The sequence below is a fragment of the Tachyglossus aculeatus genome, chromosome 5, assembly GCF_015852505.1.
Source record: "Tachyglossus aculeatus isolate mTacAcu1 chromosome 5, mTacAcu1.pri, whole genome shotgun sequence".
Lineage (NCBI taxonomy): Eukaryota > Metazoa > Chordata > Mammalia > Monotremata > Tachyglossidae > Tachyglossus > Tachyglossus aculeatus.
The window spans coordinates 9,009,143-9,036,272 of NC_052070.1; the positions used below are offsets into that span (position 1 = coordinate 9,009,143).

General features: G+C 48.0%; 1 protein-coding gene across 1 annotated transcript in view; it reads left to right on the plus strand.

The window, feature by feature from the left end:
• The first annotated feature begins 12,766 nt into the window (after window positions 1-12,766).
• The window catches only part of LOC119928684 (hexokinase-2), a 132,486-nt gene continuing 118,122 nt past the window's right edge, over window positions 12,767-27,130 (plus strand). Inside the window, exon 1 of the mRNA XM_038747161.1 lies at window positions 12,767-12,829. Coding sequence (XP_038603089.1) covers window positions 12,767-12,829 — 63 coding nt within the window. The remainder of the gene's footprint in view (window positions 12,830-27,130) is intronic.

Here is a 27,130-nt window from a genome sequence, read left to right on the forward strand (position 1 = left end):
CTAAGCGCTTGAGAAGTTGGCAACATATAGAGGCGGTCCCTACCCAACAGCGGGCTCTCAGTCTAGGAGGGGGAGACAGACAACAAAACAAAACATATTAACAAAATAAAATAAATAGAACAAATATGTACAAATAAATAAATAGAGTAATAAATCCGTACAGACATATATCCATATATACAGGTGCTGTGGGGAGGGGAAGGAGGTAAAGTGGGGGGGGATGGGGAGGGACAATGGTATTTGTTAAGTACTTACTTTTTACCTAGCACTGTTCTAAGCGCTGGGGTAGATATTTCTAGACTGTGAGCCCACTGTTGGGTAGGGACCGTCTCTATATGTTGTGAACTTGGACTTCCCAAGCGCTTAGTACAGTGCTCTGCACACAGTAAGTGCTCAATAAATAGGATTGAATGAATGAATAAGGTAATCAGGCTGGTCGCAGTCCCGGCCCCACGTGGGGCTCACAGTCTTCATCCCCGTTTTGTGGCTAGAGCCTGGGACTCAGAAGGACCTGGGTTCTAATCCTGGCTCTGTCACTTGTCTGCCGTGTGGCCTTGGGCCAGTCATCTCACTTCTCTGGGCCTCAGTCACCTCATCTGTAAAATGGGGATGGAGACCATGAGCCCCACGTGGGACAGGGGCTGTAGCTTACCTGATTTACTTGTATAATAATAATAAAAAAATAAATGATGACATTTGTTAAGTGCTTACTATGTGCAAAGCACCGTTCTAAGCACTGGGGGGGATACAAGGTAATCACATTGTCCCACGTGAGGCTCACAGTCTTCATCCCCATTTTACAGATGAGGCCACTGAGGCCCAGAGAATAATAATAATAATGACATTTATTAAGTGCTTCCTATGTGCAAAGCACTGTTCTAAGCGCTGGGGAGGTTACAAGGTGATCAGGTTGTCCCACGTGGGGCTCACAGTCTTCATCCCCATTTTGCAGATGAGGGAACTGAGGCTCCGAGAAGTTAAGTGACTTGCCCAAGGTCACACAGCAGACATGTGGTGGAGGCGGGATTGGAACCCATGACCTCTGACTCCAAAGCCCGGGCTCTTTCCTTGTTCCTAGACTGTGAGCCCACTGTTGGGTAGGGACTGTCTGTATATGTTGCCAACTTGTACTTCCCAAGCGCTTAGTACAGTGCTCTGCACACAGTAAGCGCTCAATAAATACGATTGATTGATTGATTGATTGATTGATTGATTGAGTTTCCCCTCCTGCCGAGGTGACAGGCCCTATAGAGGTTCATTTCCCTCCTGCGGTGCGGTGAGGCTGGGAGCAGGAATGAATGAAGGGAGAAAGTCAGGGCGATGTCTCCTCCTTCTAGACTGTGAGCCCGCTGTTGGGTAGGGACCGTCTCTATATGTTGCCAACTTGGACTTCCCAAGCGCTTAGTACAGTGCTCTGCACACAGTAAATGCTCAATAAATACGATTGAATGAATGAATGAATGCAGAAGGGAGTGGGAGAAGAAGAAAGGAGTCATCCAAGATGGGATTGGGACAGCTTTCAACTGTCTCCAAGCTGTTTCCGCTTCCAGCAACCCAGCAATGGGGCAATGAACGCTCATACTTTTTTTAAAAACAATAGTATTTGTTAAGCACTTACTATATGCCAGGCACTGTTCTAAGCGTTACACGATAATTGGGTTGGACACAGCCCCTGTCCCACATGGGGCTCACAGTCTTCATTCCGAGAAGCAGCGTGGCTCAGTGGAAAGAGCCCGGGCTTTGGAGTCAGAGGTCATGAGTTCAAATCCTAGCTCCTCCAGTTGTCAGCTGTGTGACTTTGGGCAAGTCACTTAACTTCTCTGGGCCTCAGTACCTCATCTGTAAAATGGGGATTAAGACTGTGAGCCCCTTGTGGGACAACCTGATCACCTTGTGACCTCCCCAGCACTTAGAACAGTGCTTTGCACATAGTAAGCGCTTAATAAATACCATTATTATTATTATTATTATTATTTTACAGATGAGGGAACTGAGGCCCAGAGAAGTGAAGTGGCTTGCCCAAGATCACACTGCCGAGAAGTGGAGGAGCTGAGATTAGAAACCACAACCTCTAGAATCCAGGTCCCTCTAGACTGTAAGCTGGTTGTGGGCAGGGAGTGTATCTCTTTATAACAATAATAATAATAATAATAATAATAATAATAATAATAATATTTGTTAAGCACTTCACTTCTCTGGGCCTCAGTTACCGCATCTGTAAAATGGGGATTAAGACTGTGAGCCCCCCGCCATGGGACAACCTGATCACCTTGTAACCTTCCCAGTGCTTAGTACAGTGCTTTGCACATAATAAGCGCTTCATAAATGCCATTGTTATGTGAAAAGCACTGCTGTAAGCACTGGGGAGGTTACAAGGGGATCAGGTTGTCCCACAGGGGGGCTCACAGTCTTCATCCCCATTTTCCAATTGAGGTAACGGAGGCCCAGAGAAGTGAAGTGACTTGCCCAAAGTCATACAGCTGAAAGTTGGCGGAGTTGGCATTTGAACCCATGACCTCTGACTCCAAAGCCCGGGCTCTTGCCACTGAGCCACGCTTCTTTATTATATTATATTGTCCTTTTCCAAGTGCATAGAGCAGAGCTCCGCACACCGCAAGTGCTCAATAAATATGATTGACTGACTGGGACTCCAAGTCTTGGGCTCTACCTGCTATTCATTCATTCATTCAATCGTATTTATTGAGCACTTCCTAAAAAAAAAACCCATCCTTAAAAAACCCTCCTTTGACCTTACTGTCCCCTCCAGTTATCAGCCTTTTCTCCCTCCTATCCTTCCTTTCCAAACTCCTGGAATGGGTCATCTACACGCGCTGTCTCAAATTTTCATTCATTCATTCCATCGTATTTATTGAGTCCTTACTGTGTCCAGAGCACTGTACTAAGCGCTTGGGAAGTACAAGTTGGCAACAAATTTCTCTCCTCTAACTCTCTCCTGTTCAGCCCCCCCAACCCCCCAATCAGGTTTCTGTTCCTTACACTCCACCAAAACTGCCCTCTCATTCATTCATTCATCCATTCATTCATCCATCTATCCATCCATTCATTCATTCATCCATTCATTCATTCCATCGTATTTATTGAGTGCTTACTGTGTACTGTACTAAGTGCTTGGCAAGTACAATTCGGCAACAAATAGAGGCGGTCCCTACCCAACAACGGGCTCACAGTCTAGAAAGGGGAGACAGACAAAAAAACAAAACAAGTAGATGGGTGTCAGTATAATCAAAATAGATGAATAGAATTATAGATATATACACATCATTAATAAAATAAGTAGAGTAATAAATATGTACAAATATACTGGGAGGGAGGGGGTGTAGATGGAGAATAGAAGGGGACCCAGAACTGAGCCTATAAATTGTATAAACATTCAAAGAAATCAGGGGATGCAGTGAATAATAATAATAATAGCAATTATTAAGCGCTTACCATGTGCAAAGCACTGTTCTAAGCTCTGGGGAGGTTACAAGGTGATGAGGCTGTCCCACAGGGGGTTCATCATCATCATCAATCGTATTTATTGAGCTCTTACTGTGTACAGAGCACTGTACTAAGCGCTTGGGAAGTACAAATTGGCAACATATAGAGACAGTCCATACCCAACAGTGGGCTCACAGTCTAAAAGAGTTCACAGTCTTAATCCCCATTTTACAGATGAGGGAACTGAGACTCAGAGAAGTGAAGTGACTTGCTCAAAGTCACACAGCTGACAAGTGGTGGAGCTGGGATTTGAACCCATGACCTCTGACTCCAAAGCCCGGGCTCTTTCCACTGAGCCACGCTGCTTCTCTCATCATTTCCAGTAGAAAGAAGAGTCCTTCTTTCAATCATTATTATTATACTAACATCTCTCCAACGTCACCGATGACCTCCTTCTTGAAAAATCCAGTGGCTCCTACTCCAGCGTAATCCTCCTTAACCTCTCAGCTGCCTTCGACACTGTGGCCCACCCCCTTCTCCTCAACATGCCATCCAACCTTGGCTTCACGGACTCCGTCCTCTCCCGGTTCTCCTCTTATCTCTCCAGCCGTTCATTCTCAGTCTCTTTTGCAGGCTCCTCCTCCCCCTCCCATCCCCTTACTGTGGGGGTTCCTCAAGGGTCAGTGCTTTGTCCCCTTCTGTTCTCTATCTACACTCACTCCCTTGGAGACCTCATTCGCTCCCACGGCTTCAACTATCATCTCTACGTGGATGACACCCAAATCTACACCTCCTCCCCTGCTCTCTCCCCCTCCCTCCAGGCTCGCATCTCCTCCTGCCTTCAGGACGTCTCCAATTGGATGTCCTTCCACACCTAAAACTCAACATGTCCAAGACAGAGCTCCTTATCTTCCCTCCCAAACCTTGTCCTCTCCCTGACTTTCCCATCACTGTAGACGGCACTATCATCCTTCCCGTCTCACGAGCCCGCAACCTTGGTGTCATCCGCGACTCCGCTCTCTCATTCACCCAGCACACCCGATCCGTCACCAAAACCTGCCGGTCTCAGCTCCGCGACATCGCCAAGATCTGCCCTTTCCTCTCCATCCAAACCGCTACCTTGCTGGTTCAATCTCTCATCCTATCCCGACTCCCCTGCCGCTAATTTCCTCACCATGCCTCGTTCTCACCCGTCCCGCCGTCGACCCCCAGCCCATGTCCTCCCCCTGGCCTGGAATGCCCTCCCTCTGCCCATCCGCCAAACTAGCCCTCTTCCTCCCTTCAAAGCCCTACTGCGAGCTCACCTCCTCCAGGAGGCCTTCCCACACTCAGCCCCCCTTTTCCTCAGTTTCCCCTCCCTTCCCCCTCTCCCCAATCCTCTCGCTTTTCTCTAACCCCCTCCCCACCCCACAGCACTTGTGTATATATGTACATATCTATAATTCTATTTATTTATACTAATGCCTGTTGACTTGTTTGGATGTCTATATATCTATAATTCTATTCGTTAATATTGATGCTATTGATGTCTTTTAACTTGTTTTGATGTTTATTGATGCCTTTTAACTTGTTATGATGTCTGTCTCCCCCCCTTCTAGACGGTAAACCCATTGTGAGCAGGGATTGTCTCTCTTCATTTCGGAATTGTTCTTTCCAAGCGCTTAGTCCAGTGTTCTGCACACAGTAAGTGCTCAATAAATATGAGTAAATGAATGAATGAATGAATGAACTTCTCTGGGCCTCAGTTCCCTCATCTGTAAAATGCGGATTAAGACCGCGAGCTCCGTGTGAGACAGAGACTATGTCCAACCTGTTTAACTTGTACCTACCTCAGATCTTAGAACAGCGCACATAGTGACCGTGTAACAAGTGCCATAACTTATTATTATTCTTATTCTTATTATTATTATTATTATTACCCCAGCCACACAGCATTTACGTGCATATCCTGACACTGGGCCCTACCTCAAGTTTTTTTTCTTAATACCTGCCCCTTCCCCTTGACTAGAAGCTACTGAAGGACAGGGATCATGTCTACCAACTCTATTGTACTCTACTCTTAGAAGCAGCGTGGCTCAGTGGAAAGGGCCCGGGCTTTGGAGTCAGAGGTCATGGGTTCAAATCCCAGCTCCACCAATTGTCCGCTGTGTGACTTTAGGCAAGTCACTTCACTTCTCTGGGCCTCAGTTACCTCATCTGTAAAAATGGGGATTAAGACTGTGAGCCCCCCCCTCCCCCCCCCCGAGGACAACCTGAACACCTTATTTTGGCATTTATTAAGCGCTTACTGTGTGTGAAGCACCATACTAAGCGCTGGGGAGGTTACAAGGTGATCAGGTTGTCCCACAGGGGGCTCACAGTCTTAATTCCCATTTTACAGATGAGGGAACTGAGGCACAGAGAAGTGAAGTGACTTGCCCAGAGTCACACAGCTGACAATTGGAGGAGCCGGGATTTGAACCCATGACCTCTGACTCCAAAGCCCGGGCTCTTTCCACTGAGCCACGCTGCTTCTCCTTGTAACCTCCTCAGCAATCAATCAATGATGATGATGATGGTATTTGTTAAGCGCTTACTATGTGCAAAGCACTGTTCTAAGCGCTGGGGGGGGATACAAGGTGATCAAGGTGTCCCACATGGGGCTCACAGTCTTCATCCCCATTTTACAGATAGGGGAACTGAGGCTCTGAGAATTTAAGTGACTTGCCCAAGGTCACACAGCAGACATGTGGTGGAGTCAGGATTCGAACCCATGACCTCTGACTCCAAAGCCCGTGCTCTTGTCACTGAGCCACGCTGCTTCTCTTGTATTTATTGAGCGCTTACTGTGTGCAGAGCACTGTACTACGCGCTTGGGAAGTACAAGTTGGCAACACATAGAGACAGTCCCTACCCAACAGTGGGCTCACAGCACTTAGAACAGTGCTTTGCACATAGTAAGCACTTAATAAATGCCATTATTATTATTATTATTATTATTCCAAGTGCTTAGCCCAGTGCTCTGCACACAGTAGAAGGAATACTTCATGAGGGCAGGGATTGTGTCCACTAACTCTTCCAAATGCTCAATCCAGTGCTCTACACAGAATTACTTGGAAATTTGAAGGCAGTGTGGCTCAGTGGAAAGAGCCCGGGCTTGGGAGTCAGGGGTCATGGGTTCTAATCCCGGCTCTGCCCCTTGTCTGCTGTGCGACCTTGGGCAAGTCACTTCACTTCTCTGGACCTCAGTTCCCTCACCTGGAAATGGGGATGAAGACTGTGAGCCCCACATGGGACAGTCCGAAGACCTTGTATCTACCCCAGCGCTTAGAACAGTGCTTGGCACATAGTAAGCGCTTAACAAATGGCATTATAATGATGAGCCCCTTCCTTCCTCTCCCCCTCGTCCCCCTCTCCATCCCCCCCTCCTTACCTCCTTCCCTTCCCCACAGCACCTGTATATATGGATATATGTTTGTACATATTTATTACTCTATTTATGTATTTATTTATTTATTTTACTTGTACATATCTATTCTATTTATTTTATTTTGTTAGTATGTTTGGTTTTGTTCTCTGTCTCCCCCTTTTAGACTGTGAGCCCACTGTTGGGTAGGGACTGTCTCTAGATGTTGCCAATTTGTACTTCCCAAGCGCTTAGTACAGTGCTCTGCACACAGTGAGCGCTCAATAAATAAGATTGATGATGATGATGATGATTATCACTAACTCTATTGTGATCTCCCAAGGGCTCAGTCCAGTGGTCTGCACGCAGTAAATTGTCGGCTCCTCGAGGCAGAGATCGTGTCTATCAACTGTACTGGACTCTCCCAAGCGCTTAGTCCAGGGTTCTGCACACAATAGCCTGTCAGCTCTTTGTAAACTCCTAGAGGACAGGGATCGTGTCTACTAAATCTAACGTCCTCTTCTCAAGCGCTCAGTCCAGTGCTCTGCCCACAGCAGGCACTCAATTAATCATCATCATCAATCGTATTTATTGAGCGCTTACTGTGTGCAGAGCACTGTACTAAGCACTTGGGAAGTACAAGTTGGCAACATACAGAGACGGTCCCTACCCAAGAGTGGGCAATTGATTGACTCATTCACTTGTACTTATTGAGCATTTACTGTGTGCAGAGCACTGTACTAAGTGCTTGGGAAGTATGTCAGCAACATATAGAGACACATAGAGTCACATATAGTAACTTTGGGCCAGTCACTTCACTTCTCTGGGCCTCAGTTCCCTCATCTGTAAAATGGGGATGAAGACTGTGAGCCCCGAGTGAGCCCACTGTTGGGTAGGGACCGTCTCTATATGTTGCCCACTTGTACTTCCCAAGCGCTTAGTCCAGTGCTCTGCACACAGTAAGCGCTCAATAAATACGATTGAATGAATGAATGACATCCTGATCACCTTGTATCCACCCCAGCACTTAGAACAGTGCTTGGCACATAGACTGTGAGCCCACTGTTGGGTAGGGACCGTCTCTATGTGTTGCCAACTTGTACTTCACAAGCGCTTAGTACAGTGCTCTGCACACAGTAAGCGCTCAATAAATACGATTGAATGAATGAATAGTAAGTGCTTAACAAATACCATCGTTATTGTGATTATTATTAGTGAGTACTTCCCACCCTCCACGATGCTTCTCTGATATATAATAATAATAATGATGGCATTTGTTAAGCGCTTACTATGTGCAAAGCACTGTTCTAAGCGCTGGGGAGGTTACAGGGTGATCAGGTTGTCCCATGGGGGGCTCACAGCCTTAATCCCCATTTTACAGATGAGGTAACTGAGGCCCAGGGAAGTTAAGTGACTTGCCCAAAGTCACACAGCTGGCAATTGGCGGAGCCGGGACTTGAACCCATGACCAAGAAAGTTCCCTTTCTAGCCTGTGAGCCTGTTGTTGGGTAGGGACCGTCTCTATATGTTGCCAACTTGTACTTCCCAAGCGCTTAGTCCAGTGCTCTGCACACAGTAAGCGCTCAATAAATAGGATTGAATGAATGAATAGTAAGTGCTCAACAAATACCATCGTTATTGTGATTATTATTAGTGAGTACTTCCCACCCTCCACGATGATTCTCTGATATCTGAAAGCCCCCCTTCTAGCCTGTGAGCCTGTTGTTGGGTAGGGACCGTCTCTATCTGTTGCCGAATTGTATTTCCCAAGCGCTTAGTCCAGTGCTCTGTACACAGTAAGCGCTCAATAAATACGATTGAATGAATGAATGAAAGGTAAAACCTGATTTCAGCTGTGGCCAAGGAAGGGAAGATACAGGGCATGCCACAATTAGAATCATTTGAGTCCATGGAGAGCCTCTCACAGAGCATTGGGCAGAACCTCCTGAGACCCAGGGTGGCCATGGCACCACTTGCTTTTGTTTTGAAAGAGCCCGGGCTTTGGAGTCGGAGGTCGTGGGTTCGAATCCCGGCTCCGCCGCTTGTCAGCCGGGTGACTTTGGGTAAGTCACTTCACTTCTCTGGGCCTCAGCTCCCCCATCTGGAAAATGGGGATGAAGACTGTGAGCCCCCCTTGGGACAACCTGATTGCTTTGTAACGTCCCCAGCACTTAGAACAGTGCTTTGCACATAGTAAAGTACCTCCCCCTCGTCCCCCTCTCCATCCCCCCATCTTACCTCCTTCCCTTCCCCACAGCACCTGTATATATGGATATATGTTTGTACAGATTTATTACTCTATTTATTTATTTATCTATTTTACTTGTACATATTTACTATTCTATTTATTTTATTTTTTTAGTATGTTTGGTTTTGTTCTCTGTCTCCCCCCTTTAGACTGTGAGCCCACTGTTGGGTAGGGACTGTCTCTATATGTTGCCAATTTGTACTTCCCAAGAGCTTAGTACAGTGCTCTGCACACAGTAAGCGCTCAATAAATACGATTGATGATAGTAAGTGCTTAACAAATGCCATTATCATTATTATTATTATTGAGCACTTACTGTGTGCAGAGCACTGTACTAAGCGCTTGGGAAGTACAAGTTGGCAACATATAGAGACGGTTTTGGTTACGCACTTAGAAGGACTAGAAGGCCTAGACTGAGCCTGCTCCTTCCTCTCCCCCTCCCCATCCTCCCCACCCTCCCTCCTTCCCCTCCCCACAGCACCTGTATAGGTGTTTGTACAGATTTATTACCCTATTTATTTTACTTGTACATATTTACTATTCTATTTATTTTATTTTGTTAATATGTTTTGTTTTGTTGTCTGTCTCCCCCTTCTAGACTGTGAGCCCGCTGTCGGGTAGCGACCGTCTCTATATGTTGCCAACTTGTACTTCCCAAGCACTTAGTCCAGTGCTCTGCACACAGTAAGCGCTCAATAAATACGATTGAATGAATGAATAAATACGATTGAATGAGTGAATGAATGACCTGGGTTCTAATCCCGGCTCCGCCACTTGTCTGCTGTGTGATCTTGGGTAAGTCACTTCACTTCTCTGGGCCTCAGTTCCCTCATCTGGAAAATGGGGAGGAAGACTGTGGGCCCCGTGTGGGACAAGGACTGTGTCCGACCTGATTCTCTTGTATCTCCCCCAGCGCTTAGAACATAGTAAGTGCTTAACAGATACCATCATCATCATCATGAGAAGCAGCGTGGCTCAGTGGAAAGAGCCCGGGCTTGGGAGTCAGAGGTCGTGGGTTCGAATCCTGGCTCCGCCACTTGTCAGATGTGTGACTTTGGGCAAGTCACTTCACTTCGCTGGGCCTCAGTTCCCTCATCTGGAAAATGGGGATGAAGACTGTGAGCCCCACATGGGACAGGGACTGTGTCCAACCTGATTACCTTGTTTCCACCCCAGCGCTTAGAACAGTGTTTGGCACATAGGACTTAGAGAAGCAGCGTGGCTCAGTGGAAAGAGCCCGGGCTTTGGAGTCAGAGGTCATGGGTTCAAACCCCGGCTCTGCCAATTGTCAGCTGTGTGACTTTGGGCAAATCACTTAACTTCTCTGAGTGGCAGTTACCTCATCTGTAAAATGGGGATTAAGACTGTGAGCCCCCTTTGGGACAACCTGATCACCTTGAACCCGCCCCCAGCGCTTAGAACACTGCTTTGCACATAGTAAGTGCTTAACAAATGCCATCATCATCATCATAGGGCTTAGTGGCAAGAGCTCGGGATTGGGGGTCAGAGGATGTGGGTTCTAATCCCGACTCTGTCACATGTCCGCTGTGTGACCTTGGGCAAGTCACTTCACTTCTCTGGGCCTCAGTGACCTCATCTGTAAAATTCATTCATTCATTCATTCAATCATATTTATTGAGCGCTAGAGTCAGGACCGTCTCTATCTGTTGCCAACTTGTACTTCCCAAGCGCTTAGTCCAGTGCTCTGCACACAGCAAGCGCTCAATAAATACGATTGAATGAATGAATTATTATTAATAATAAATACGATGGAATGACTAGACTGTGAGCCCACTGTTGGGTCGGGACCGTCTCTATATGTGGCCAACTTGTACTTCCCAGGCGCTTAGTCCAGTGCTCTGCACACGGTAAGCGCTCAATACGATTGATTGATTGATGGATTGAATGTACATATTTATTGTACATATATTGTATGTATGTACATATATTGTACATATTTATTACTCTATTTATTTTACTTGGACCTATTCATTCTATTTATTTTATTTATTTATTTTATTTTGTTAGTATGTTTGGTTTTGTCTCCCCCTTTTAGACTGTGAGCCCACTGTTGGGTAGGGACTGTCCCTATATGTTGCCAATTTGTACTTCCCAAGCGCTTAGTACAGTGCTCTGCACACAGTAAGCGCTCAATAAATACAACTGATGATGACTTAATTTATTTTGTTAATAAAATAACAATAATAAAATAGACTGTGAGCCCGCTCTTCTAGACCGTGAGCCCACTGTTGGGTAGGAACCGTCTTTATATGTTGCCAACTTGTACTTCCCAAGCGCTTAGCACAGTGCTCCGCACACCGTAAGCGCTCAATAAATACGATTGAATGAATGAATGAAGGAAGGAAGGGACGGCGCGCGCCCCCGCGCGGAGCTGGAGCACGTGCTCCGGCGGGGGGAGGGTCACGTGGCGGGGAGGGGGCGGGGTTCAGAGGCCGGCCGCCGCTGATTGGCCGAGAGGGAGAAGCCGGCCGGCTGGAGGGGGGCACACCCCTCTCCGGCGGCAGCCAATGGGCGGCGGTGGGCGGGGCTCGAGCGCGGATGGCGGCCGCCGATTGGCCGGGCGGGAGAAGCCGGCCGGCTCGGGCCTCCGGCGGCGGCCAATGGGCGTCGGGGGGCGGGGCCGAGCTTCTTCTCAATGGAACACATTGTTGCGCCCCCCACGTTTAGCGCCAGCGCAGCTCGCACGGTTTCGTCGCCAACTTGGGTCGCCTTCCCTCGTCCGCGGCTACTTACTGAGCGCTCACCGAGGGCAGGGCCGCTGTACTGGACGCCCGGAACCCCTAGTAGAGCGCCTCGTGGACTGTGCTGAGCGCCCGGAGGACCGTCCTGAGCTCCTGGAGCATCGTGCTCGGCTCCCCGAACGCTTTATTAAGCCCCCGGTGGACTGTGCTGAGCGCCTGGAGGACCGTACTAGGCTCCTAGACTACTGTACTAAGCGCCCTGAGGACCGTACTGAGGGCCCGGAACGCTGTATTGAGCCCCCGGTGGACTGTACTGAGCGGCCGGAGGACTACTAAGGGCCCGGAGGCCCGTGCTAGGCTCTTGGGGTACTGAACTAAGCGCCCCGAGGACTGTACAAAGCGCCCGGAACGCTGTATTAAGCCCCCGGTGGACTGTACTGAGCGCCCGGAGGACTACTGAGGGCCCGGAGGACTGTACTAGGCTCCCAGAGGACCATACTAGGCTCCCGGAGGGCTGTACTAGGCTCCTGGAGCACTGTCCTAAGCGCCCAGATTGGTGTAATAAACGTCCGGAGCACTGTATTAGGCCCTCAGAGCACTACCAGGCTCTCGGAGCACTGTATTAGGCTCTCGGAGCACTGTACCAGGCTGCCGGAGGACTGTATTAAGCGCCCGGAGGACTGCATTAAGCGCCCGGAGTTCTGCCAAGTGTCCGGAGGACCGTATTAAGCGGCCGCAGCGTTATAGTAGGCGTCCGAAGGACTGTAGTAAGCGTCCGGAGTTCTACCACGTGCCCAGAGGACTGTATTAAGCGTCCTGAGGATTGTATTAAGCGTCCGGAGGACTGGACTAAGCCGATTTCTGCCGGGGAAAGAGAGGAGGGGTTGTCTGGCCTCCCCGAGGGGGATTTGGAAGGCAAGGCCTCCGTCGCGCCCGCCCCTGCTCAGCGCTCCGCGCAGTGCTTAGCGCTCCCCGACTGTCCCCGGGAAGATGATCGCCTCCCACCTGCTGGCTTACTTCTTCACCGAGCTCAACCATGACCAAGTGCAGAAGGTACTGGGGGAGGCGCTTAGCACGCTCCCCCCTCCCCTGCCCCTCCAAGCCCTCTGAGAACCCTTATAATTCTGGTATATGATGGTGATGACATTTGTTAAGCGCTTACTATGTGCAGAGCACTGTTCTAAGCGCTGGGGGGGATACAACTTTTAGACTGTGAGCCCCCTGTTGGGTAGGGACTGTCTCTATATGTTGCCAATTTGGACTTCCCAAGCGCTTAGTACAGTGCTCTGCACACAGTAAGCGCTCAATAAATACGATTGGTGATGATACAAGGTGATCAGGTGGTCCCACGGGGGGCTCACAGTCTCAATCCCCATTTTACGGACGAGGGAACTGAGGCTCAGAGAAGCGAAGTGACTTGCCCAAGGTCACACAGCAGGCATGTGGTGGAGTCGGGATTCGAACCCATGACCTCTGACTCCAAAGCCCGGGCTCTTTCCACTGAGCCACGCTGCTGTATATCTGGTATAGAATAATGATGGCATTTATTAAGCGCTTACTATGTGCCAAGCACTGTTCTAAGCGCTGGGGGGGGGGGGGGGGGGGGTTTACAAGGTGATCAGGTTGTCCCACGTGGGGCTCACAGTCTTCATCCCCATTTTCCAGATGAGGGAACTGAGGCCTAGTGAAGTGATTTGCCCAAAGTCACACAGCTGAGAATTGGCAGAGCCGGGACTCGAACCCATGATCTCTGACTCCAAAGCCCGGGCTTTTTCCACTGAGCCACGACGTATCTCACTATATGATGATGATGATGATAATAATAATAATAATAATAATAATGATGGTATTTATTAAGCGTTTACTATGTTCCAATAACTGTTCTAAGCGCTGGTGGCGGGGGGGGTGGGGGGTTACAAGGTGATCAGGTTGTCCCACGGGGGGCTCACAGTCTTCACCCCCATTTTACAGATGAGGGAACTGAGGCCTAGTGAAGTGACTTGCCCAAAGTCACCCAGCTGACAATTGGCAGAGCCGGGATTTGAACCCACGATCTCTGACTCCAAAGCCCGAGCTTTTTCCACCGAGCCACGGCGTATCTCACTATATGATGATGATGATAATAATAATAATGATGGTATTTATTAAGCGTATACTATGTGCCAAGCACTGTTCTAAGCGCTGGGGGGGGGGTTTACAAGGTGATCAGGTTGTCCCACGGGGGGCTCACAGTCTTCATCCCCATTTTCCAGATGAGGGAACTGAGGCCCAGAGAAGTGAAGTGACTTGCCCAAAGTCACCCAGCTGACAATTGGCAGAGCCGGGATTTGAACCCACGACCTCTGACTCGAAAGCCCGGGCTCTTTCCTCTGAGCCACGGTGTATCTCACTATATGATGATGATGATGATAATAATAATAATAATGATGATGGCATTTATTAAGCACTTACTATGTGCCAAGCACTATTCTAAGCGCTGGGGAGGTTACAAGGTGATCAGGTTGTCCCACGGGGGGCTCACAGTCTTCATCACCATTTTACAGATGAGGTAACTGAGGCCCAGAGAAGTGAAGTGACTTGCCCAAAGTCACACAGCTAACAAGTGGCAGAGCTGGGATTTGAACCCACGACCTCTGACTCCAGAGCCCGGGCTTTTTCCACTGAGCCACGGTGTATCTCTGATGAGAAGAAGAGGATAGATTCATTCTTTCATTCAGTCATATGTACTGAGCGCTTACTGTGTGCAGAGCACTGTACTAAGCGCTTGGGAAGTAATAATAATGATGCAGTTACTACGTGCAAAGCCCTGGCTTAGTACAGAGAAGCATCGTGACTCAGTGGAAAGAGCCCGGGCTTTGGAGTCAGAGGTCATGGGTTCGAATTCCGACTGCCAATTGTCAGGCTGGGGTGACTTTGGGCAAGTCACTTCACTTCTCTGGGCCTCAGTTCCCTCATCTGTACAATGGGGATGAAGATTGAGCCTCCTGTGGGACAACCTGATCGCCTTGTAACCTCCCCAGCGCTTAGAACAGTGCTTGGCACATAGTAAGCGCTTAATAAGTGCCGTTATTATTATTAATAATGATGGTATTTGTTAAGCGCTTACCATGTGCAAAGCGCTGGCTAAGTACAGAGAAGCAGCGTGGCTCAGAGCCCGGGCTTGGGAGTCAGAGGTCATGGGTTCTAATCTCGGCTCCGCCCCTTGTCTGCTGTGTGACTTTGGGCAAGTCGCTTCACTTCTCTGGGCCTCAGTGACCTCATCTGGAAAATGGGGATGAAGACTGTGAGTCCCAAGTGGGACAACCTGATCACCTTGTATCCTCCCCAGTGCTTAGAACAGGGATTGGTACGTAGTAAGCGCTTAACAAATACCATCATTATTATTATTATTATTATGGTATTTGCCCAGCGCTTAAAACAGTGCTTGGCACAGAGTAGGCGCTTAACAAATACCATCATTATTATGTGCCAAGCACTGTCCTAAAGCGCTGGGGTAGATACAAGGTGATCAGGTTGTCCCCCGTGGGGCTCACAGCCTTCATCCCCATTTTACAGAGGAGGGAACTGAGGCCCAGAGAAGTCAAGTGTCTCGCCCAAAGCCCCACAGCAGATGTGTGGCAGAGGCAAAATTAGAACCCATGACCCTGGACCTCAGTTCCCTCCTCTGTAAAATGGGGATCGAGACTGTGAGCCCCACGTGGGACAGAGATTGGTTCCAATCTGGTCTGCTGGCATCCACCCCAGCGCTTAGTACAGTGTGTGGCACCTAGTAAGCGCTTAAAAATATTTATTATTATTATTATTATTATTATTATTATTATTATTATTATTATTATGGGGGATCCCGTGGGGGTGGATCGATGACAACCAGGCACTGAGTTCAGTCCCGATTGGTATTTCCCAAGTGCTTAGTACAGTGCTCTGCACACAGTAAGTGCTCAATAAGTGAGAAGCAGCGTGGTTCAGTGGAAAGAGCCCGGGTTTGGGAGTCCGAGGCCATGGGTTCGAATGCCGCTCTGCCCCTTCATTCATTCATTCATTCAATCGTATTTATTGAGCGCTTACTGTTTGTCAGCTGTGTGACTTTGGGCCAGTCACTTCACTTCTCTGGGCCTCAGTTCCCTCCTCTGTAAAATGGGGATGAAGACTGGGAGCCCCCCGTGGGACAACCTTGATTACCTTGTAATAATAATAATAATGATGGCATTTCTTAAGCGCTTACTATGTGTCAAGCACTGTTCTAAGCGCTGGGGAGGTTACAAGGTGATCAGGTTGTCCCACGGGTATTTTCCCCCCCCCCATTCATTCATTCATTCATTCATTTATTAAGCGCTTACTATGTGTCAAGCACTGTTCTAAGCACTGGGGAGGTTACAAGGTGATCAGGTTGTCCCACGGGTATTTCCCCCCCCCCATTCATTCATTCATTCAATCATATTTATTGAGCGCTTACTATGTGCAGAGCGCTGTACTAAGTGCTTGGGAAGGCCAAGTTGGCAACATGTAGAGACGGTCCCTACCCAACAGCGGGCTCCCAGTGTAGAAGGGGGAGACAGGCAACAAAACAAAACCTATTAACAAAAGAAAATCAATAGAATAAATATGGACAAATAAAATAAATAGAGTAATAAATACGTACATACATATATACAGGTGCTGTGGGGAGGGGAAGCGCTTAGAACAGTGCTTGGCACATAGTAAGCGCTTAAGAAATGCCAACATTATTATTATTATTATTATTATTATTACTATACGATTGAATGAATGAATGCTGTGCACAGAGTAAGCGCTCAATAAGTACCACTGATGGACTGCTTGATGGGTGGCGATCCATGGAGGAGCAGAGCCACGTCTGCAGGAGCAGGGGGATTTCCCCCTACTCCACTCCTCCCCTCTTCCACGCCCCCACTGCCCCTTTCTGTCGGCCTGTGGGGAGGTGATGCTGATGATGATGCTATTTATTAAGCGCTTACTACGTGCCAAGCACTGTTAATAATAATAATGGCATTTATTAAGCGCTTACTATGTGCAAAGCACTGTTCTAAGCGCCGGAGAGGTTACAAGGTGATTAGGTTGTCCCACGTGGGGCTCACAGTCTTCATCCCCATTTCACAGATGAGGGAACTGAGGCCCAGAGAAGTGAAGTGACCTGCCCAAAGTCACCCGGCTGACAATTGGTGGAGCCGGGATTTGAACCCAAGACCGTGACCGTTGTTCTAAGAGCTGAGCACCGGTCCCCTCAAGTGCGTACTCCAGCTCCAGTCTGGAGGTGGGGGACACCTGGGTCCTGCCCTGCCCTGTAGTAGCAGTAGTAGTAATAATAATAATTAATAATAATAATAATAATAATAATAATGATGGTATTTGTTAAGCGCTTACTATGTGCCAAGCACCGTTTTAAGTTTAGTTTTGTTGTCTGTCTCCCCCTTCTAGCCTGTGAGCCCGCTGTTGGGTAGGGACTGTCTCTAGATGTTGCCAACTTGGACCTCCCAAGCGCTCAGTACAGTGCTCTGCACATAGTAAGCGCTCAATAAATACGATTGAATGAATGAATAGTAATAATAATAATGATGATGATGATGGTGGTATTTGTTAAGCGCTTACTATGTGCCAAGCACCGTTTTAAGCGCTGAGCATTGATCCCTTCAAGTGCGTACGCCAGCTCCGGTCTGGAGGTGGGGGATGCCTGGGTCCTGCCCTGCCCTGTAGTAGCAGTAGTAGTAATAATAACAATTAATAATAATAATAATAATAATGATGATGGTATTTGTTAAGTGCTTACTACGTGCCAAGCACTGTTCTAAGCACTGAGCACCGGTCCCCTCAAGCGCGTACTCCAGCTCCGGTCTGGAGGCGGGGTACGCCTGGGTCCTGCCGTGCCCTGTAGTAGCAGTAGTAGTAGTAGTAGTAGTAATAATAATAATAATTAATAATGATAATTATTAAGCGCTTAGAAGCACTGGACTAAGCGCTTGGGAAGTCCAAGTCAGCAGCATATAGAGACGGTCCCTACCCAACAACGGGCTCACAGTCTAGAAGGTTCCCTCATCTGTCAAATGGGGGCTGAGACTGGGAGCCCCCCGTGGGACAACCTGATCACCTTGTAACCTCCTCAGCGCTTAGAACAGTTCTGGGCACATAGGAAGCGCTTAATAAGTGCCATCATTATTACTATTATTATTCTCTGGGCCTCAGTTCCCTCATCTGGAAAATGGGGATGAAGACTGTGAGCCCCCCGTGAGACAACCCGATCACCCTTGTAACCTCCCCAGCACTTAGAACGGTGCTCTGCGCATCGTAAGCGCTGAACAAATACCATCATCATCATTATTATTATTGTTGTTTCCAGTGATGAGGCCCAGAGATGTGATGCGACCTGCCCAAGGTCACACAGCAGAGGGTTTGGGAGCTTGGGGGAGGGGTTGCTCTTCATAGCCCGGTCTATTCCTGGGCCGAAGTTGGGGAAAATGAGTCGGGGGGAGGGCAGGGAAGAGTTGCCCAAGTTGCCCCCGGCCCATGGGGGGAGGCCTTCCCACACTGAGCCCCCTCCTTCCTCTCCCCCTCGTCCCCCCTCCATCCCCCCCATCTTACCTCCTTCCCTTCCGCACAGCACCTGGATATAGGGATATATGATTGTACATATTTATTACTCTATTTTACTTGTACATATCTATTTTATTTATTTTATTTTGTTAGTATGTTTGGTTTTGTTGTCTGTCTCCCCCTTCTAGACTGTGAGCCCACTGTTGGGTAGGGACCATCTCTGTATGTTGCCAACTTGGACTTCCCAAGCGCTTAGTACAGTGCTCTGCACACAGTAAGCGCTCAATAAATACGATTGATCGATTGATTGATTGAGGGTGGTCCCTTGCCCTGAGCGTGGGCAAAGCCGGGGCCTTCTCCCTGTCGGGTGCCAAGCCGGGCTCAGAGCTCCAGAGGAACCCCAAACTTTCCTGAGGGGTTTGACCCACTCATGCCTTCTCTTCGTCAATCACTGGCATTTATTATTATTATTAATTAGTATTAAAATGGTAATATATTATATTTAATATTATATTATATTTTTATATATTATATTTAATATATAATATTATATATTTACTATGAGCAAAGCACTGTTCTAAGCACTGGGGAGGTTACAAGGTGATCAGGTTGTCCCACAGTGGGGTTCACAGTCATAATCCCCATTAAACAGATGAGGTCACTGAGGCATGAGAAACAGCGTGGCTCAGTGGAAAGAGCCCCGGCTTGGGTTCAAATCCCGGCTCCGCCGCCTGTCAGCTGTGTGACCTTGGGCAAGTCACTTCACTTCTCTGGGCCTCAGTGACCTCATCTGGGAAATGGGGATGAAGACTGGGAGCCCCAGGTGGGACAACCTGATCACCTTGTATCCTCTCCAGTGCTTAGAACAATGCTTTGCATTCATTCATTCATTCAATCGTATTTATTGAGCGCTTACTGTGTGCAGAGCACCGTACCAAGCGCTTGGGAAGTACAAGTTGGCAACATATAGAGACGGTCCCTACCCAACAGCGGGCTTAACAAATGCCATCATCATCATCATCAAGGGACTTGCCCAAAGTCACACAGCTGATAAGTGGCAGAGCCGGGATTTGAACCCATGACTTCTGACGACTTGACACCCGTCCACATGTTTTGTTTTGTTCTCTGTCTCCCTGTTGTTCGGTTGGGACCGTCTCTAGATGTTGCCGACTTGGACTTCCCAAGCGCTTAGTCCAGTGCTCTGCACACAGTAAGCGCTCAATAAATACGATTGATTGATTGATTGGCCCCCCCTCCCACAAGGAGCTGACAGTCTAGAGAGGGAGACAGGCATTAATGGAAATTCCAGGCAGCATGGCATAGTGGCTACAGCTCGGGAGTCAGGCGGTCCTGGGTTCTAATCCTGCTCCTCCACTTGTCTGCTGTGTGGCCTTGGGCAACTCACTTCTCTGGGCGTCAGTTCCCTCATCTGGAAAATGGGGATAGAGGCCGTGAGCCCCTTGGAACAGGGACTGTGTCTAACCCGATTTGCTTGTATCCACCCCAGCGCTTCGTACAGTGCCTGGCACATAGTGAGCGCTTAACAAATGCCACCATTATTATTATTAGAACATGATATGTAAATAATAATAATGATGATGGTATTTGTTAAGCGCTTACTATGTGCAAAGCACTGTTCTAATCGCTGGCGGGGGGATACAAGGCGATCAGGTTGTCCCACGTGGGGCTCACAGTCTTCATCCCCATTTTCCAGATGAGGGAACTGAGGCTCAGAGAAGTGAAGTGACTTGCCCAAGGTCACACAGCAGACATGTGGCGGAGCCGGGATTCGAACCCGTGATCTCTGACTCCAAAGCCTGGGCTCTTTCCACTGAGCCACACTGTTTCAAGAAGCAGTACTAGAGAAGCGGCGTGGCTCAGTGGAAAGAGCCCGGGTTTGGGAGCCAGAGGTCATGGGTTCGAATCCCGGCTCTGCCAATTAGCTGTGGGACAAGGACGGTGCCCAGCCCGGTTTGCTTGCATCCACCCTGGCACTTAGTACAGAGCCTGGCACATTGTAAGCGCTTAACAAATATCACAATTTTTAGCAGACATGATCCCTGCCTTCAGGAAGCTTAAAGTCTAGCATGGGCAGAGCACTGTACAGAGCAGTTGGGAGGCTACAATACAACAGAGTTGTATTCAAGCGCTTAGTCCAGTGCTCTGCACACAGTAAGTGCTCAATAAATACGATTGAATGAACAGAGTTGGTAGGCAAGTTACCTGCCCATCAGGAGCGTACAGTCTAGAGGGGGAGACAGGCAAAACAAATCGTGAAAATGTACTTACGTACATCTTCGTTAAACTGTAAACTCCTCTGGTGTTTTCCGAAGTGCTCAGAACAGTGCTCTGCACACAGCAGACTGTAAGTTCCCGAGGGCAAGGAATGTGAGCCCTTTGTGAGCAGGGATTGTCCCTATTTCTTGCTGAATTGTACTTCCCAAGCGCTTAGTCCAGTGCTCTGCACACAGTAAGCGCTCAATAAATACGATTGAACAAAGGAGTGTATCTGTTAACTCTATTGTGCTCTCCCAAGTGCTCAGTGCAATGCTGTGAGCACCGGAGACTGTAAACTCCTTGAGGGTAGGGATTTTGTAGCTTCTGATTCTGTTGTATTCTCCCAAGCGCTCAGTACAGTGTTCTGCATACAAAAGACTGCAAGCTCCTTGAGGGCAGGGATTGTGAATACTTACTCTGTTATACTCTCCCATGAGTTCAGTACAGTGCTCTTCATAATAATAATAATAATGGTGGTATTTAAGCGCTTACTATGTGCGAAGCTCTGTTCTAAGCGGGGATACAAGGTGATCAGGTTGTCCCACGGGGAGCTCACAGTCTTCATCCCCATTTTGCAGATGAGGTAACAGAGGCCCAGAGAATAATAATAATAATAATGATGGTATTTGTTAAGCGCTTACTATGTGCAAAGCACTGTTCTAAGCGCTGGGGAGGCTACAAGGTGATCAGGTTGTCCCACGTGGGGCTCACAGCCTTAATCCCCATTTTGCAGATGAAGTAACAGAGGCCCAGAGAATAATAATAATAATAATAATAATAATAATAATAATGATGGCATTTGTTAAGCGCTTACTATGTGCAAAACACTGTTCTAAGCACTGGGGAGGCTACAAGGTGATCAGGTTGTCCCACATGGGGCTCACAGTCTTTATCCCCATTTTGCAGATGAGGTAACAGAGGCCCAGATAATAATAATAATAGTAATAATAATAATAATAATAATAATAATAATAGTATTAAGCGCTTACTATGTGCAAAGCACTGTTCTAAGCCCTGGGGAGGCTACAAGGTGATCAGGTTGTCCCACGGGGGGCTCACAGTTTTAATCCCCATTTTCCAGATGAGGTAACTGAGGCCCAGAGAAGTGAAGTGACTTGCCCAAGGTCACACAGCTGACGAGTGGCGGAGCCGGGTTTCGAACCCATGACCTCCGACTCCCAAGCCCGGGCTCTTTCCACTGAGCCAAGGCTGCTTCCCCTAAGCAGCATGCAATATACTTTAAACTCCTTGAGGGCAGGGATCCCGAATACTGTATTGTATTCATTCATTCAATCATATTTATTGAGCGCTTACTGTGTGCAGAGCACTGGACTAAGCGCTTGGGAAGGACAAGTCGGCAAAGAGTAGGGATCTGGAAAGCAGGACACCTGGATTCTGGTCCCAGCTCTGCTTCCCACAATTATGTGGGAAAGAGGGTGATTCCCGGCGTCAGGACGCCTGGCTTCTAGTCCTGGCACTGCCCACCATTCATTCATTCATTCATTCATTCAATCGTATCTATTGAGCGCTTACTGTGTGCAGAGCACTGGACTAAGCGCTTGGGAAGTCCAAGTCGGCAACCACAGTCCGGAGGAAAGAACCCGGCTCTGGGAGTTTGGGACGCCTGGATTCTAGCCCTGGCAGTGTCTCTCCCCACTTCAGTCTATATTGCACTGAAGCAGCGTGGCTCAGTGGAAAGAGCCCGGGCTTTGGAGTCAGAAGTCACGGGTTCAAATCCCGGCTCTGCCACTTACCTCATCTGTGAAATGGGGATGAAGACTGTGAGCCCCCCGTGGGACAACCTGATAACCTGGTAACCTCCCCAGCGCTTGGAACAGTGCTTTGCACAGAGTAAGCGCTTAATAAATGTTATTATTATTATTATTATTATTATTATTATTATTCACTCTGCTGCCCGGATCATCTTTGTGCAGAAACGCTCTGGGCATGTTACTCCCCTCCTCAAAAATCTCCAGTGGCTGCCTGCCAACCTACGCATCAAGCAAAAACTCCTCACCCTGGGCTTCCAGGCTGTCCATCCATCCATCAATCAATCAATCAATCAATCGTATTTATTGAGCGCTTACTATGTGCAGAGCACTGTACTAAGCGCTTGGGAAGTACAAATTGGCAACACATAGAGACAGTCCCTACCCAACAGTGGGCCCTGGCCCCCTCCTCCCTCCCCTCCCTTCTGTCCTTGTCCAGCCCAGCCCGCACCCTCCGCTCCTCTGCCACCACTCACCTCCTCACTGGGCCTATTTCTTTCTTTATTTTATTTGTACATATTCTATTTATTTTCTTTTGTTAATATGTTTTGTTTTGTCGTCTGTCTCCCCCTTCTAGACTGTGAGCCCACTGTTGGGTAGGGACCGTCTCTATATGTTGCCAACTTGGACTTCCCAAGCGCTTAGTCCAGTGCTCTGCACACAGTAAGCGCTCAATAAATGCGACTGAATGAATGAATGAATGAATGGGCCTCGTTCTCGCCCGTCCCACCATCGACCCCCAGCCCACGTCCTTCCGGAATGGCCTCCCTCCGCACATCTTCCAAGCTAGCTCTCTTCCTCCCTTCAAAGCCCTACTGAGAGCTCACCTCTTCCAGGAGGCTGTGAGCCCACTGTTGGGTAGGGACCGTCTCTATATGTTGCCAACTTGTACTTCCCAAGCGCTTAGTCCAGTGCTCTGCACACAGTAAGTGCTCAATAAATACGATTGAATGAATGAATGAAAAAGTAGGCCTTCCCAAGCTGAGCCCCCTTTTTCCTCTCCTCCTCCCCATCCCCCCCGCCCTACCTCCTTCCCCTCCCCACGGCACCTGTATATATTTGTACAGATTTATTACTCTATTTAGTTTACTTGCACATATTTACTATTCCATTAATTTTGTTAATGATGTGCACATAGCTTTAATTCTATTTGTTCTGACGATTTTGACACCTGTCTACGCGTTTTGGTTTTTTTTTTTTTAATGTTGGTATTTGTTAAGCGCTTACTATGTGCCAAGCACTGTTCTAAGCGCTGGGGTAGATACAAGGTAATCAGATTGTCCCATGTGGGGCTCACAGTCTTCATCCCCATTTTACAGATGAGGGAACTGAGGCCCGGAGAAGTGAAGTGACTTTTTGTTGTCTGTCTCCCCTTTCTAGACTGTGAGCCCATTGTCGGGTAGGGACCGTCTCTAGATGTTGCCGACTTGTACTTCCCAAGCGCTTAGTACAGTGCTCTGCACACAGTAAGCGCTCAGTAAATATGTTTGAATGAATGAATGGAGCCAGTTGAGGTGGGCAAAGAGCTCACGGGCCGCCCCCGTCCACCTCCAGGCTCGTAACGCCCGGTGCCCAGCGGGAACAGGCCAGGCCGGGACGAAAGAACAGTTATTTGTTAAGCGCTTACTATGTGCGAAGCACTGTTCTAAGCTCTGGGGAGGATACAGAGAAGCAGCGTGGCTCAATGGAAAGAGCACAGGCTTGGGATTCAGAGGTCATCATCAATCGTATTTATTGAGCGCTTACTGTGTGCAGAGCACTGTACTAAGCACTTAATAATAATGATGACGATGGCATTTATTAAGTGCTTACTATGTACAAAGCACTGTTCTAAGCGCTAGGGAGGTTAGAAGGTGATCAGGTTGTCCCACGTTGGGCTCACAGTCTCAATCCCCATTTTACAGATGAGGTATATGTTGCCAATTTGTACTTCCCAAGCGCTTAGTACAGTGCTCTGCTCACAGTAAGTGCTCAATAAATACGATTGGATGAACGAATGAAAAGGTAACTGAGACCCAGAGAAGTGAAGTGACTTGCCCAAAGTCACCCAGCTGACAATTGGCAGAGTCAGGATTTGAACCCATGACCTCCGACTCCAAAGCCCGGGCTCATTCCACCCAGGTCATGGGTTCTAATCCCGTTTCCGCCACTTATCAGCCGTGTGACTTTGGGCAAGGCACTTAGCTTCTCTGTGCCTCAGTTCCCTCATCTGGAAAATGGGGATTAAGACTGTGAGCCCCAAGTGGGACAACCTGATTACCTTGTGTCTCCCCCCCCAGCGCTTAGAACAGTGCTTGGCACATAGTAAGCGTTTAACAAATACCAAAATTATTATTATCATTATTATTATTTACAAGGTGATCAGGTTGTCCCACGTGGGGCTCACAGTCTTCACCCCCAATTTACAGATGGGGGAACTGAGGCCCAGAGAAGTGAAGTGACTTGCACAAAGTCACACAGAAGACAAGTGGTGGAGCCGGGATTAGAACCCGTGACCTCCGACTCCCAAGCCCGGGCTCTTTCCACTGAGCCACGCTGTTTCTCTACGAATACAGATGAATGAATGAACAGCGCTTAGAACAGCCCCTAACAAATACCATAAGAATTATTATTCCCAGGTCAGGGGTCTAGCCACTAGTCCACACTGCTTCTCTACTTGCCAAATGTTTCTCTACTTGCCAGTGGCAATTCCCCCAGCTGTAGAGACGAGGCGTTTTGGCAGCCTTTACCATTTGCTGGATTTTTGGTCGCTGACAGTCATGGTAGGATCTTAGCAGAGTGGAATGAGGGTAGAGTTCGTCAACATTATATAATAATATATATTATATTGAGAAGCAGCGTTGCTTAGTGGAAAGAGCCCGGGCTTGGGAGTCAGAGGTCATGGGTTCGAATCCCCGCTCTGCCACATACCTGCTGTGTGACCTTGGGCAAGTCACTTAACTTCTCTGAGCCTCAGTTCCCTCATCTGTAAAATGGGGATAAAGACTGTGAGCCCCACGTGGGACAACCTGATCACCTTGTATCCCCCCAGCGCTTAGAACAGTGCTTTGCACATAGTAAGCGCTTAACAAATGCCATTATTACATTACATTACATTATAATAATAATAATAATAATAACAATAATGGTATTTGTCAAGTGTTTACTCTGTGCCAGGATTTGTACTAAGCGCCGGGGAAGGGAAAGCAGTGTGGCTCAGTGGAAAGAGCCCGGGCTTTGGAGTCAAAGGTCATGGGTTCAAATCCTGGCTCTGCTCTGTGTGACTTTGAGCAAGTCACTTCACTTCTCTGGGCCTCAGTTATTCATTCATTCATCCAGTTGTATTTATTGAGCGCTTACTGTGTGCAGAGCACTGGACTAAGTGCTTGGGAAGTACAAGTTGGCAACATCTAGAGACGGTCCCTACCCAACAGCGGGCTCACAGTCTAGAAGGGGGAGACGGACAACAAAATAAAATAAATAGAATAAATATGTACAAGTAAAATAAATAAATAGAGTAATAAATATGTACAAACATATACACGTATATACTGACATTGTGGGGAGGGGAAGGAGGTAAGGCAGGGGGGATGAGGAGGGGAAGGAGGGGGCTCAGTCTGGGAAGGCCTCTGATCTAACAGATGAGGCACCCAAAAATTACTGGCAAATGGGGCAAGCCAGAGGAAAAACAAGGTTATATCAGAAATTAATACAATCAATCAGTCAATCAATCACATTTCTTTCATTCATTCATTCAGTCGTATTTATTGAGAGCTTACTGCATGCAGAGCACTGTACTAAGCGCTTGGGAAGTACAAGTTGGCAACATATTGAGACGGTCCCTACCCAATAATATGGGGATGAAGACTGTGAGCCCCCCGTGGGACAACCTGATCACCTTGTAACCTCCCCAGCGCTTAGAACAGTGCTTTGCACATAGTAAGTGCTTAATAAATACCATCATTAAATAAAATCAGATAGAAGCTAATGAGGTTGTATACAATCCCTGTCCCACATGGGACTCACATTCTTCATCCCCATTTTATAGATGAGGGAACTGAGGCCCAGAGAAGTGAAGTGACTCGCCCAAGGTCCCGCAGCAGACAAGTGGAGTGGGAATTAGAACCCAGGTCCTTTGAACTCCCAGGCCTGGGCTTTAGCCATTAGGCTACACTGCATCTCAGTGCTCCATGCCCACAGCCCCGTGCTCTGCCTGTAGTAAGTGCCCCATAATCATTCATTCATTCATTCAATTGTATTTATTGAGCGCTTACTGCATGCAGAGCACCATGCTAAGCGCTTGGGAAGTCCAGTTCAGCAACAAAGAGAGACAATCCTGGCCCACAGCGGGCTCACAGTCTAGAAGGGGGGAGACAGACATCAATAGAAGCAGAGTGGCTCCGTGGAAAGAGCCCAGGCTTGGGAGTCAGAGGTCATGGGTTCAAATCCCGGCTCCGCCAAAGTCAGCTGTGTGACTTTGGACAAGTCACTTCTCTGGGCCTCAGTGACCTCATCTGGAAAATGGAGATGAAGACTGTGAGCCCCATGTGGGACAACCTGGTCACCTTGTATCCTCCCCAGTGCTTAGGACAGTGCTTTGCACATAGTAAGCGCTTAACAAATGCCATTATTATTAATACAAATAAATAAAATCAATCAATCAATTGTATTGAGCACTTACTGAGTGCAGAGCACTGTACTAAGCGCTTGGGAAGTACAAGTTGGCAACATATAATGACATAAATGACACATCCACTAGTTCTCATTGCTTCTTGTGTGCAAAACA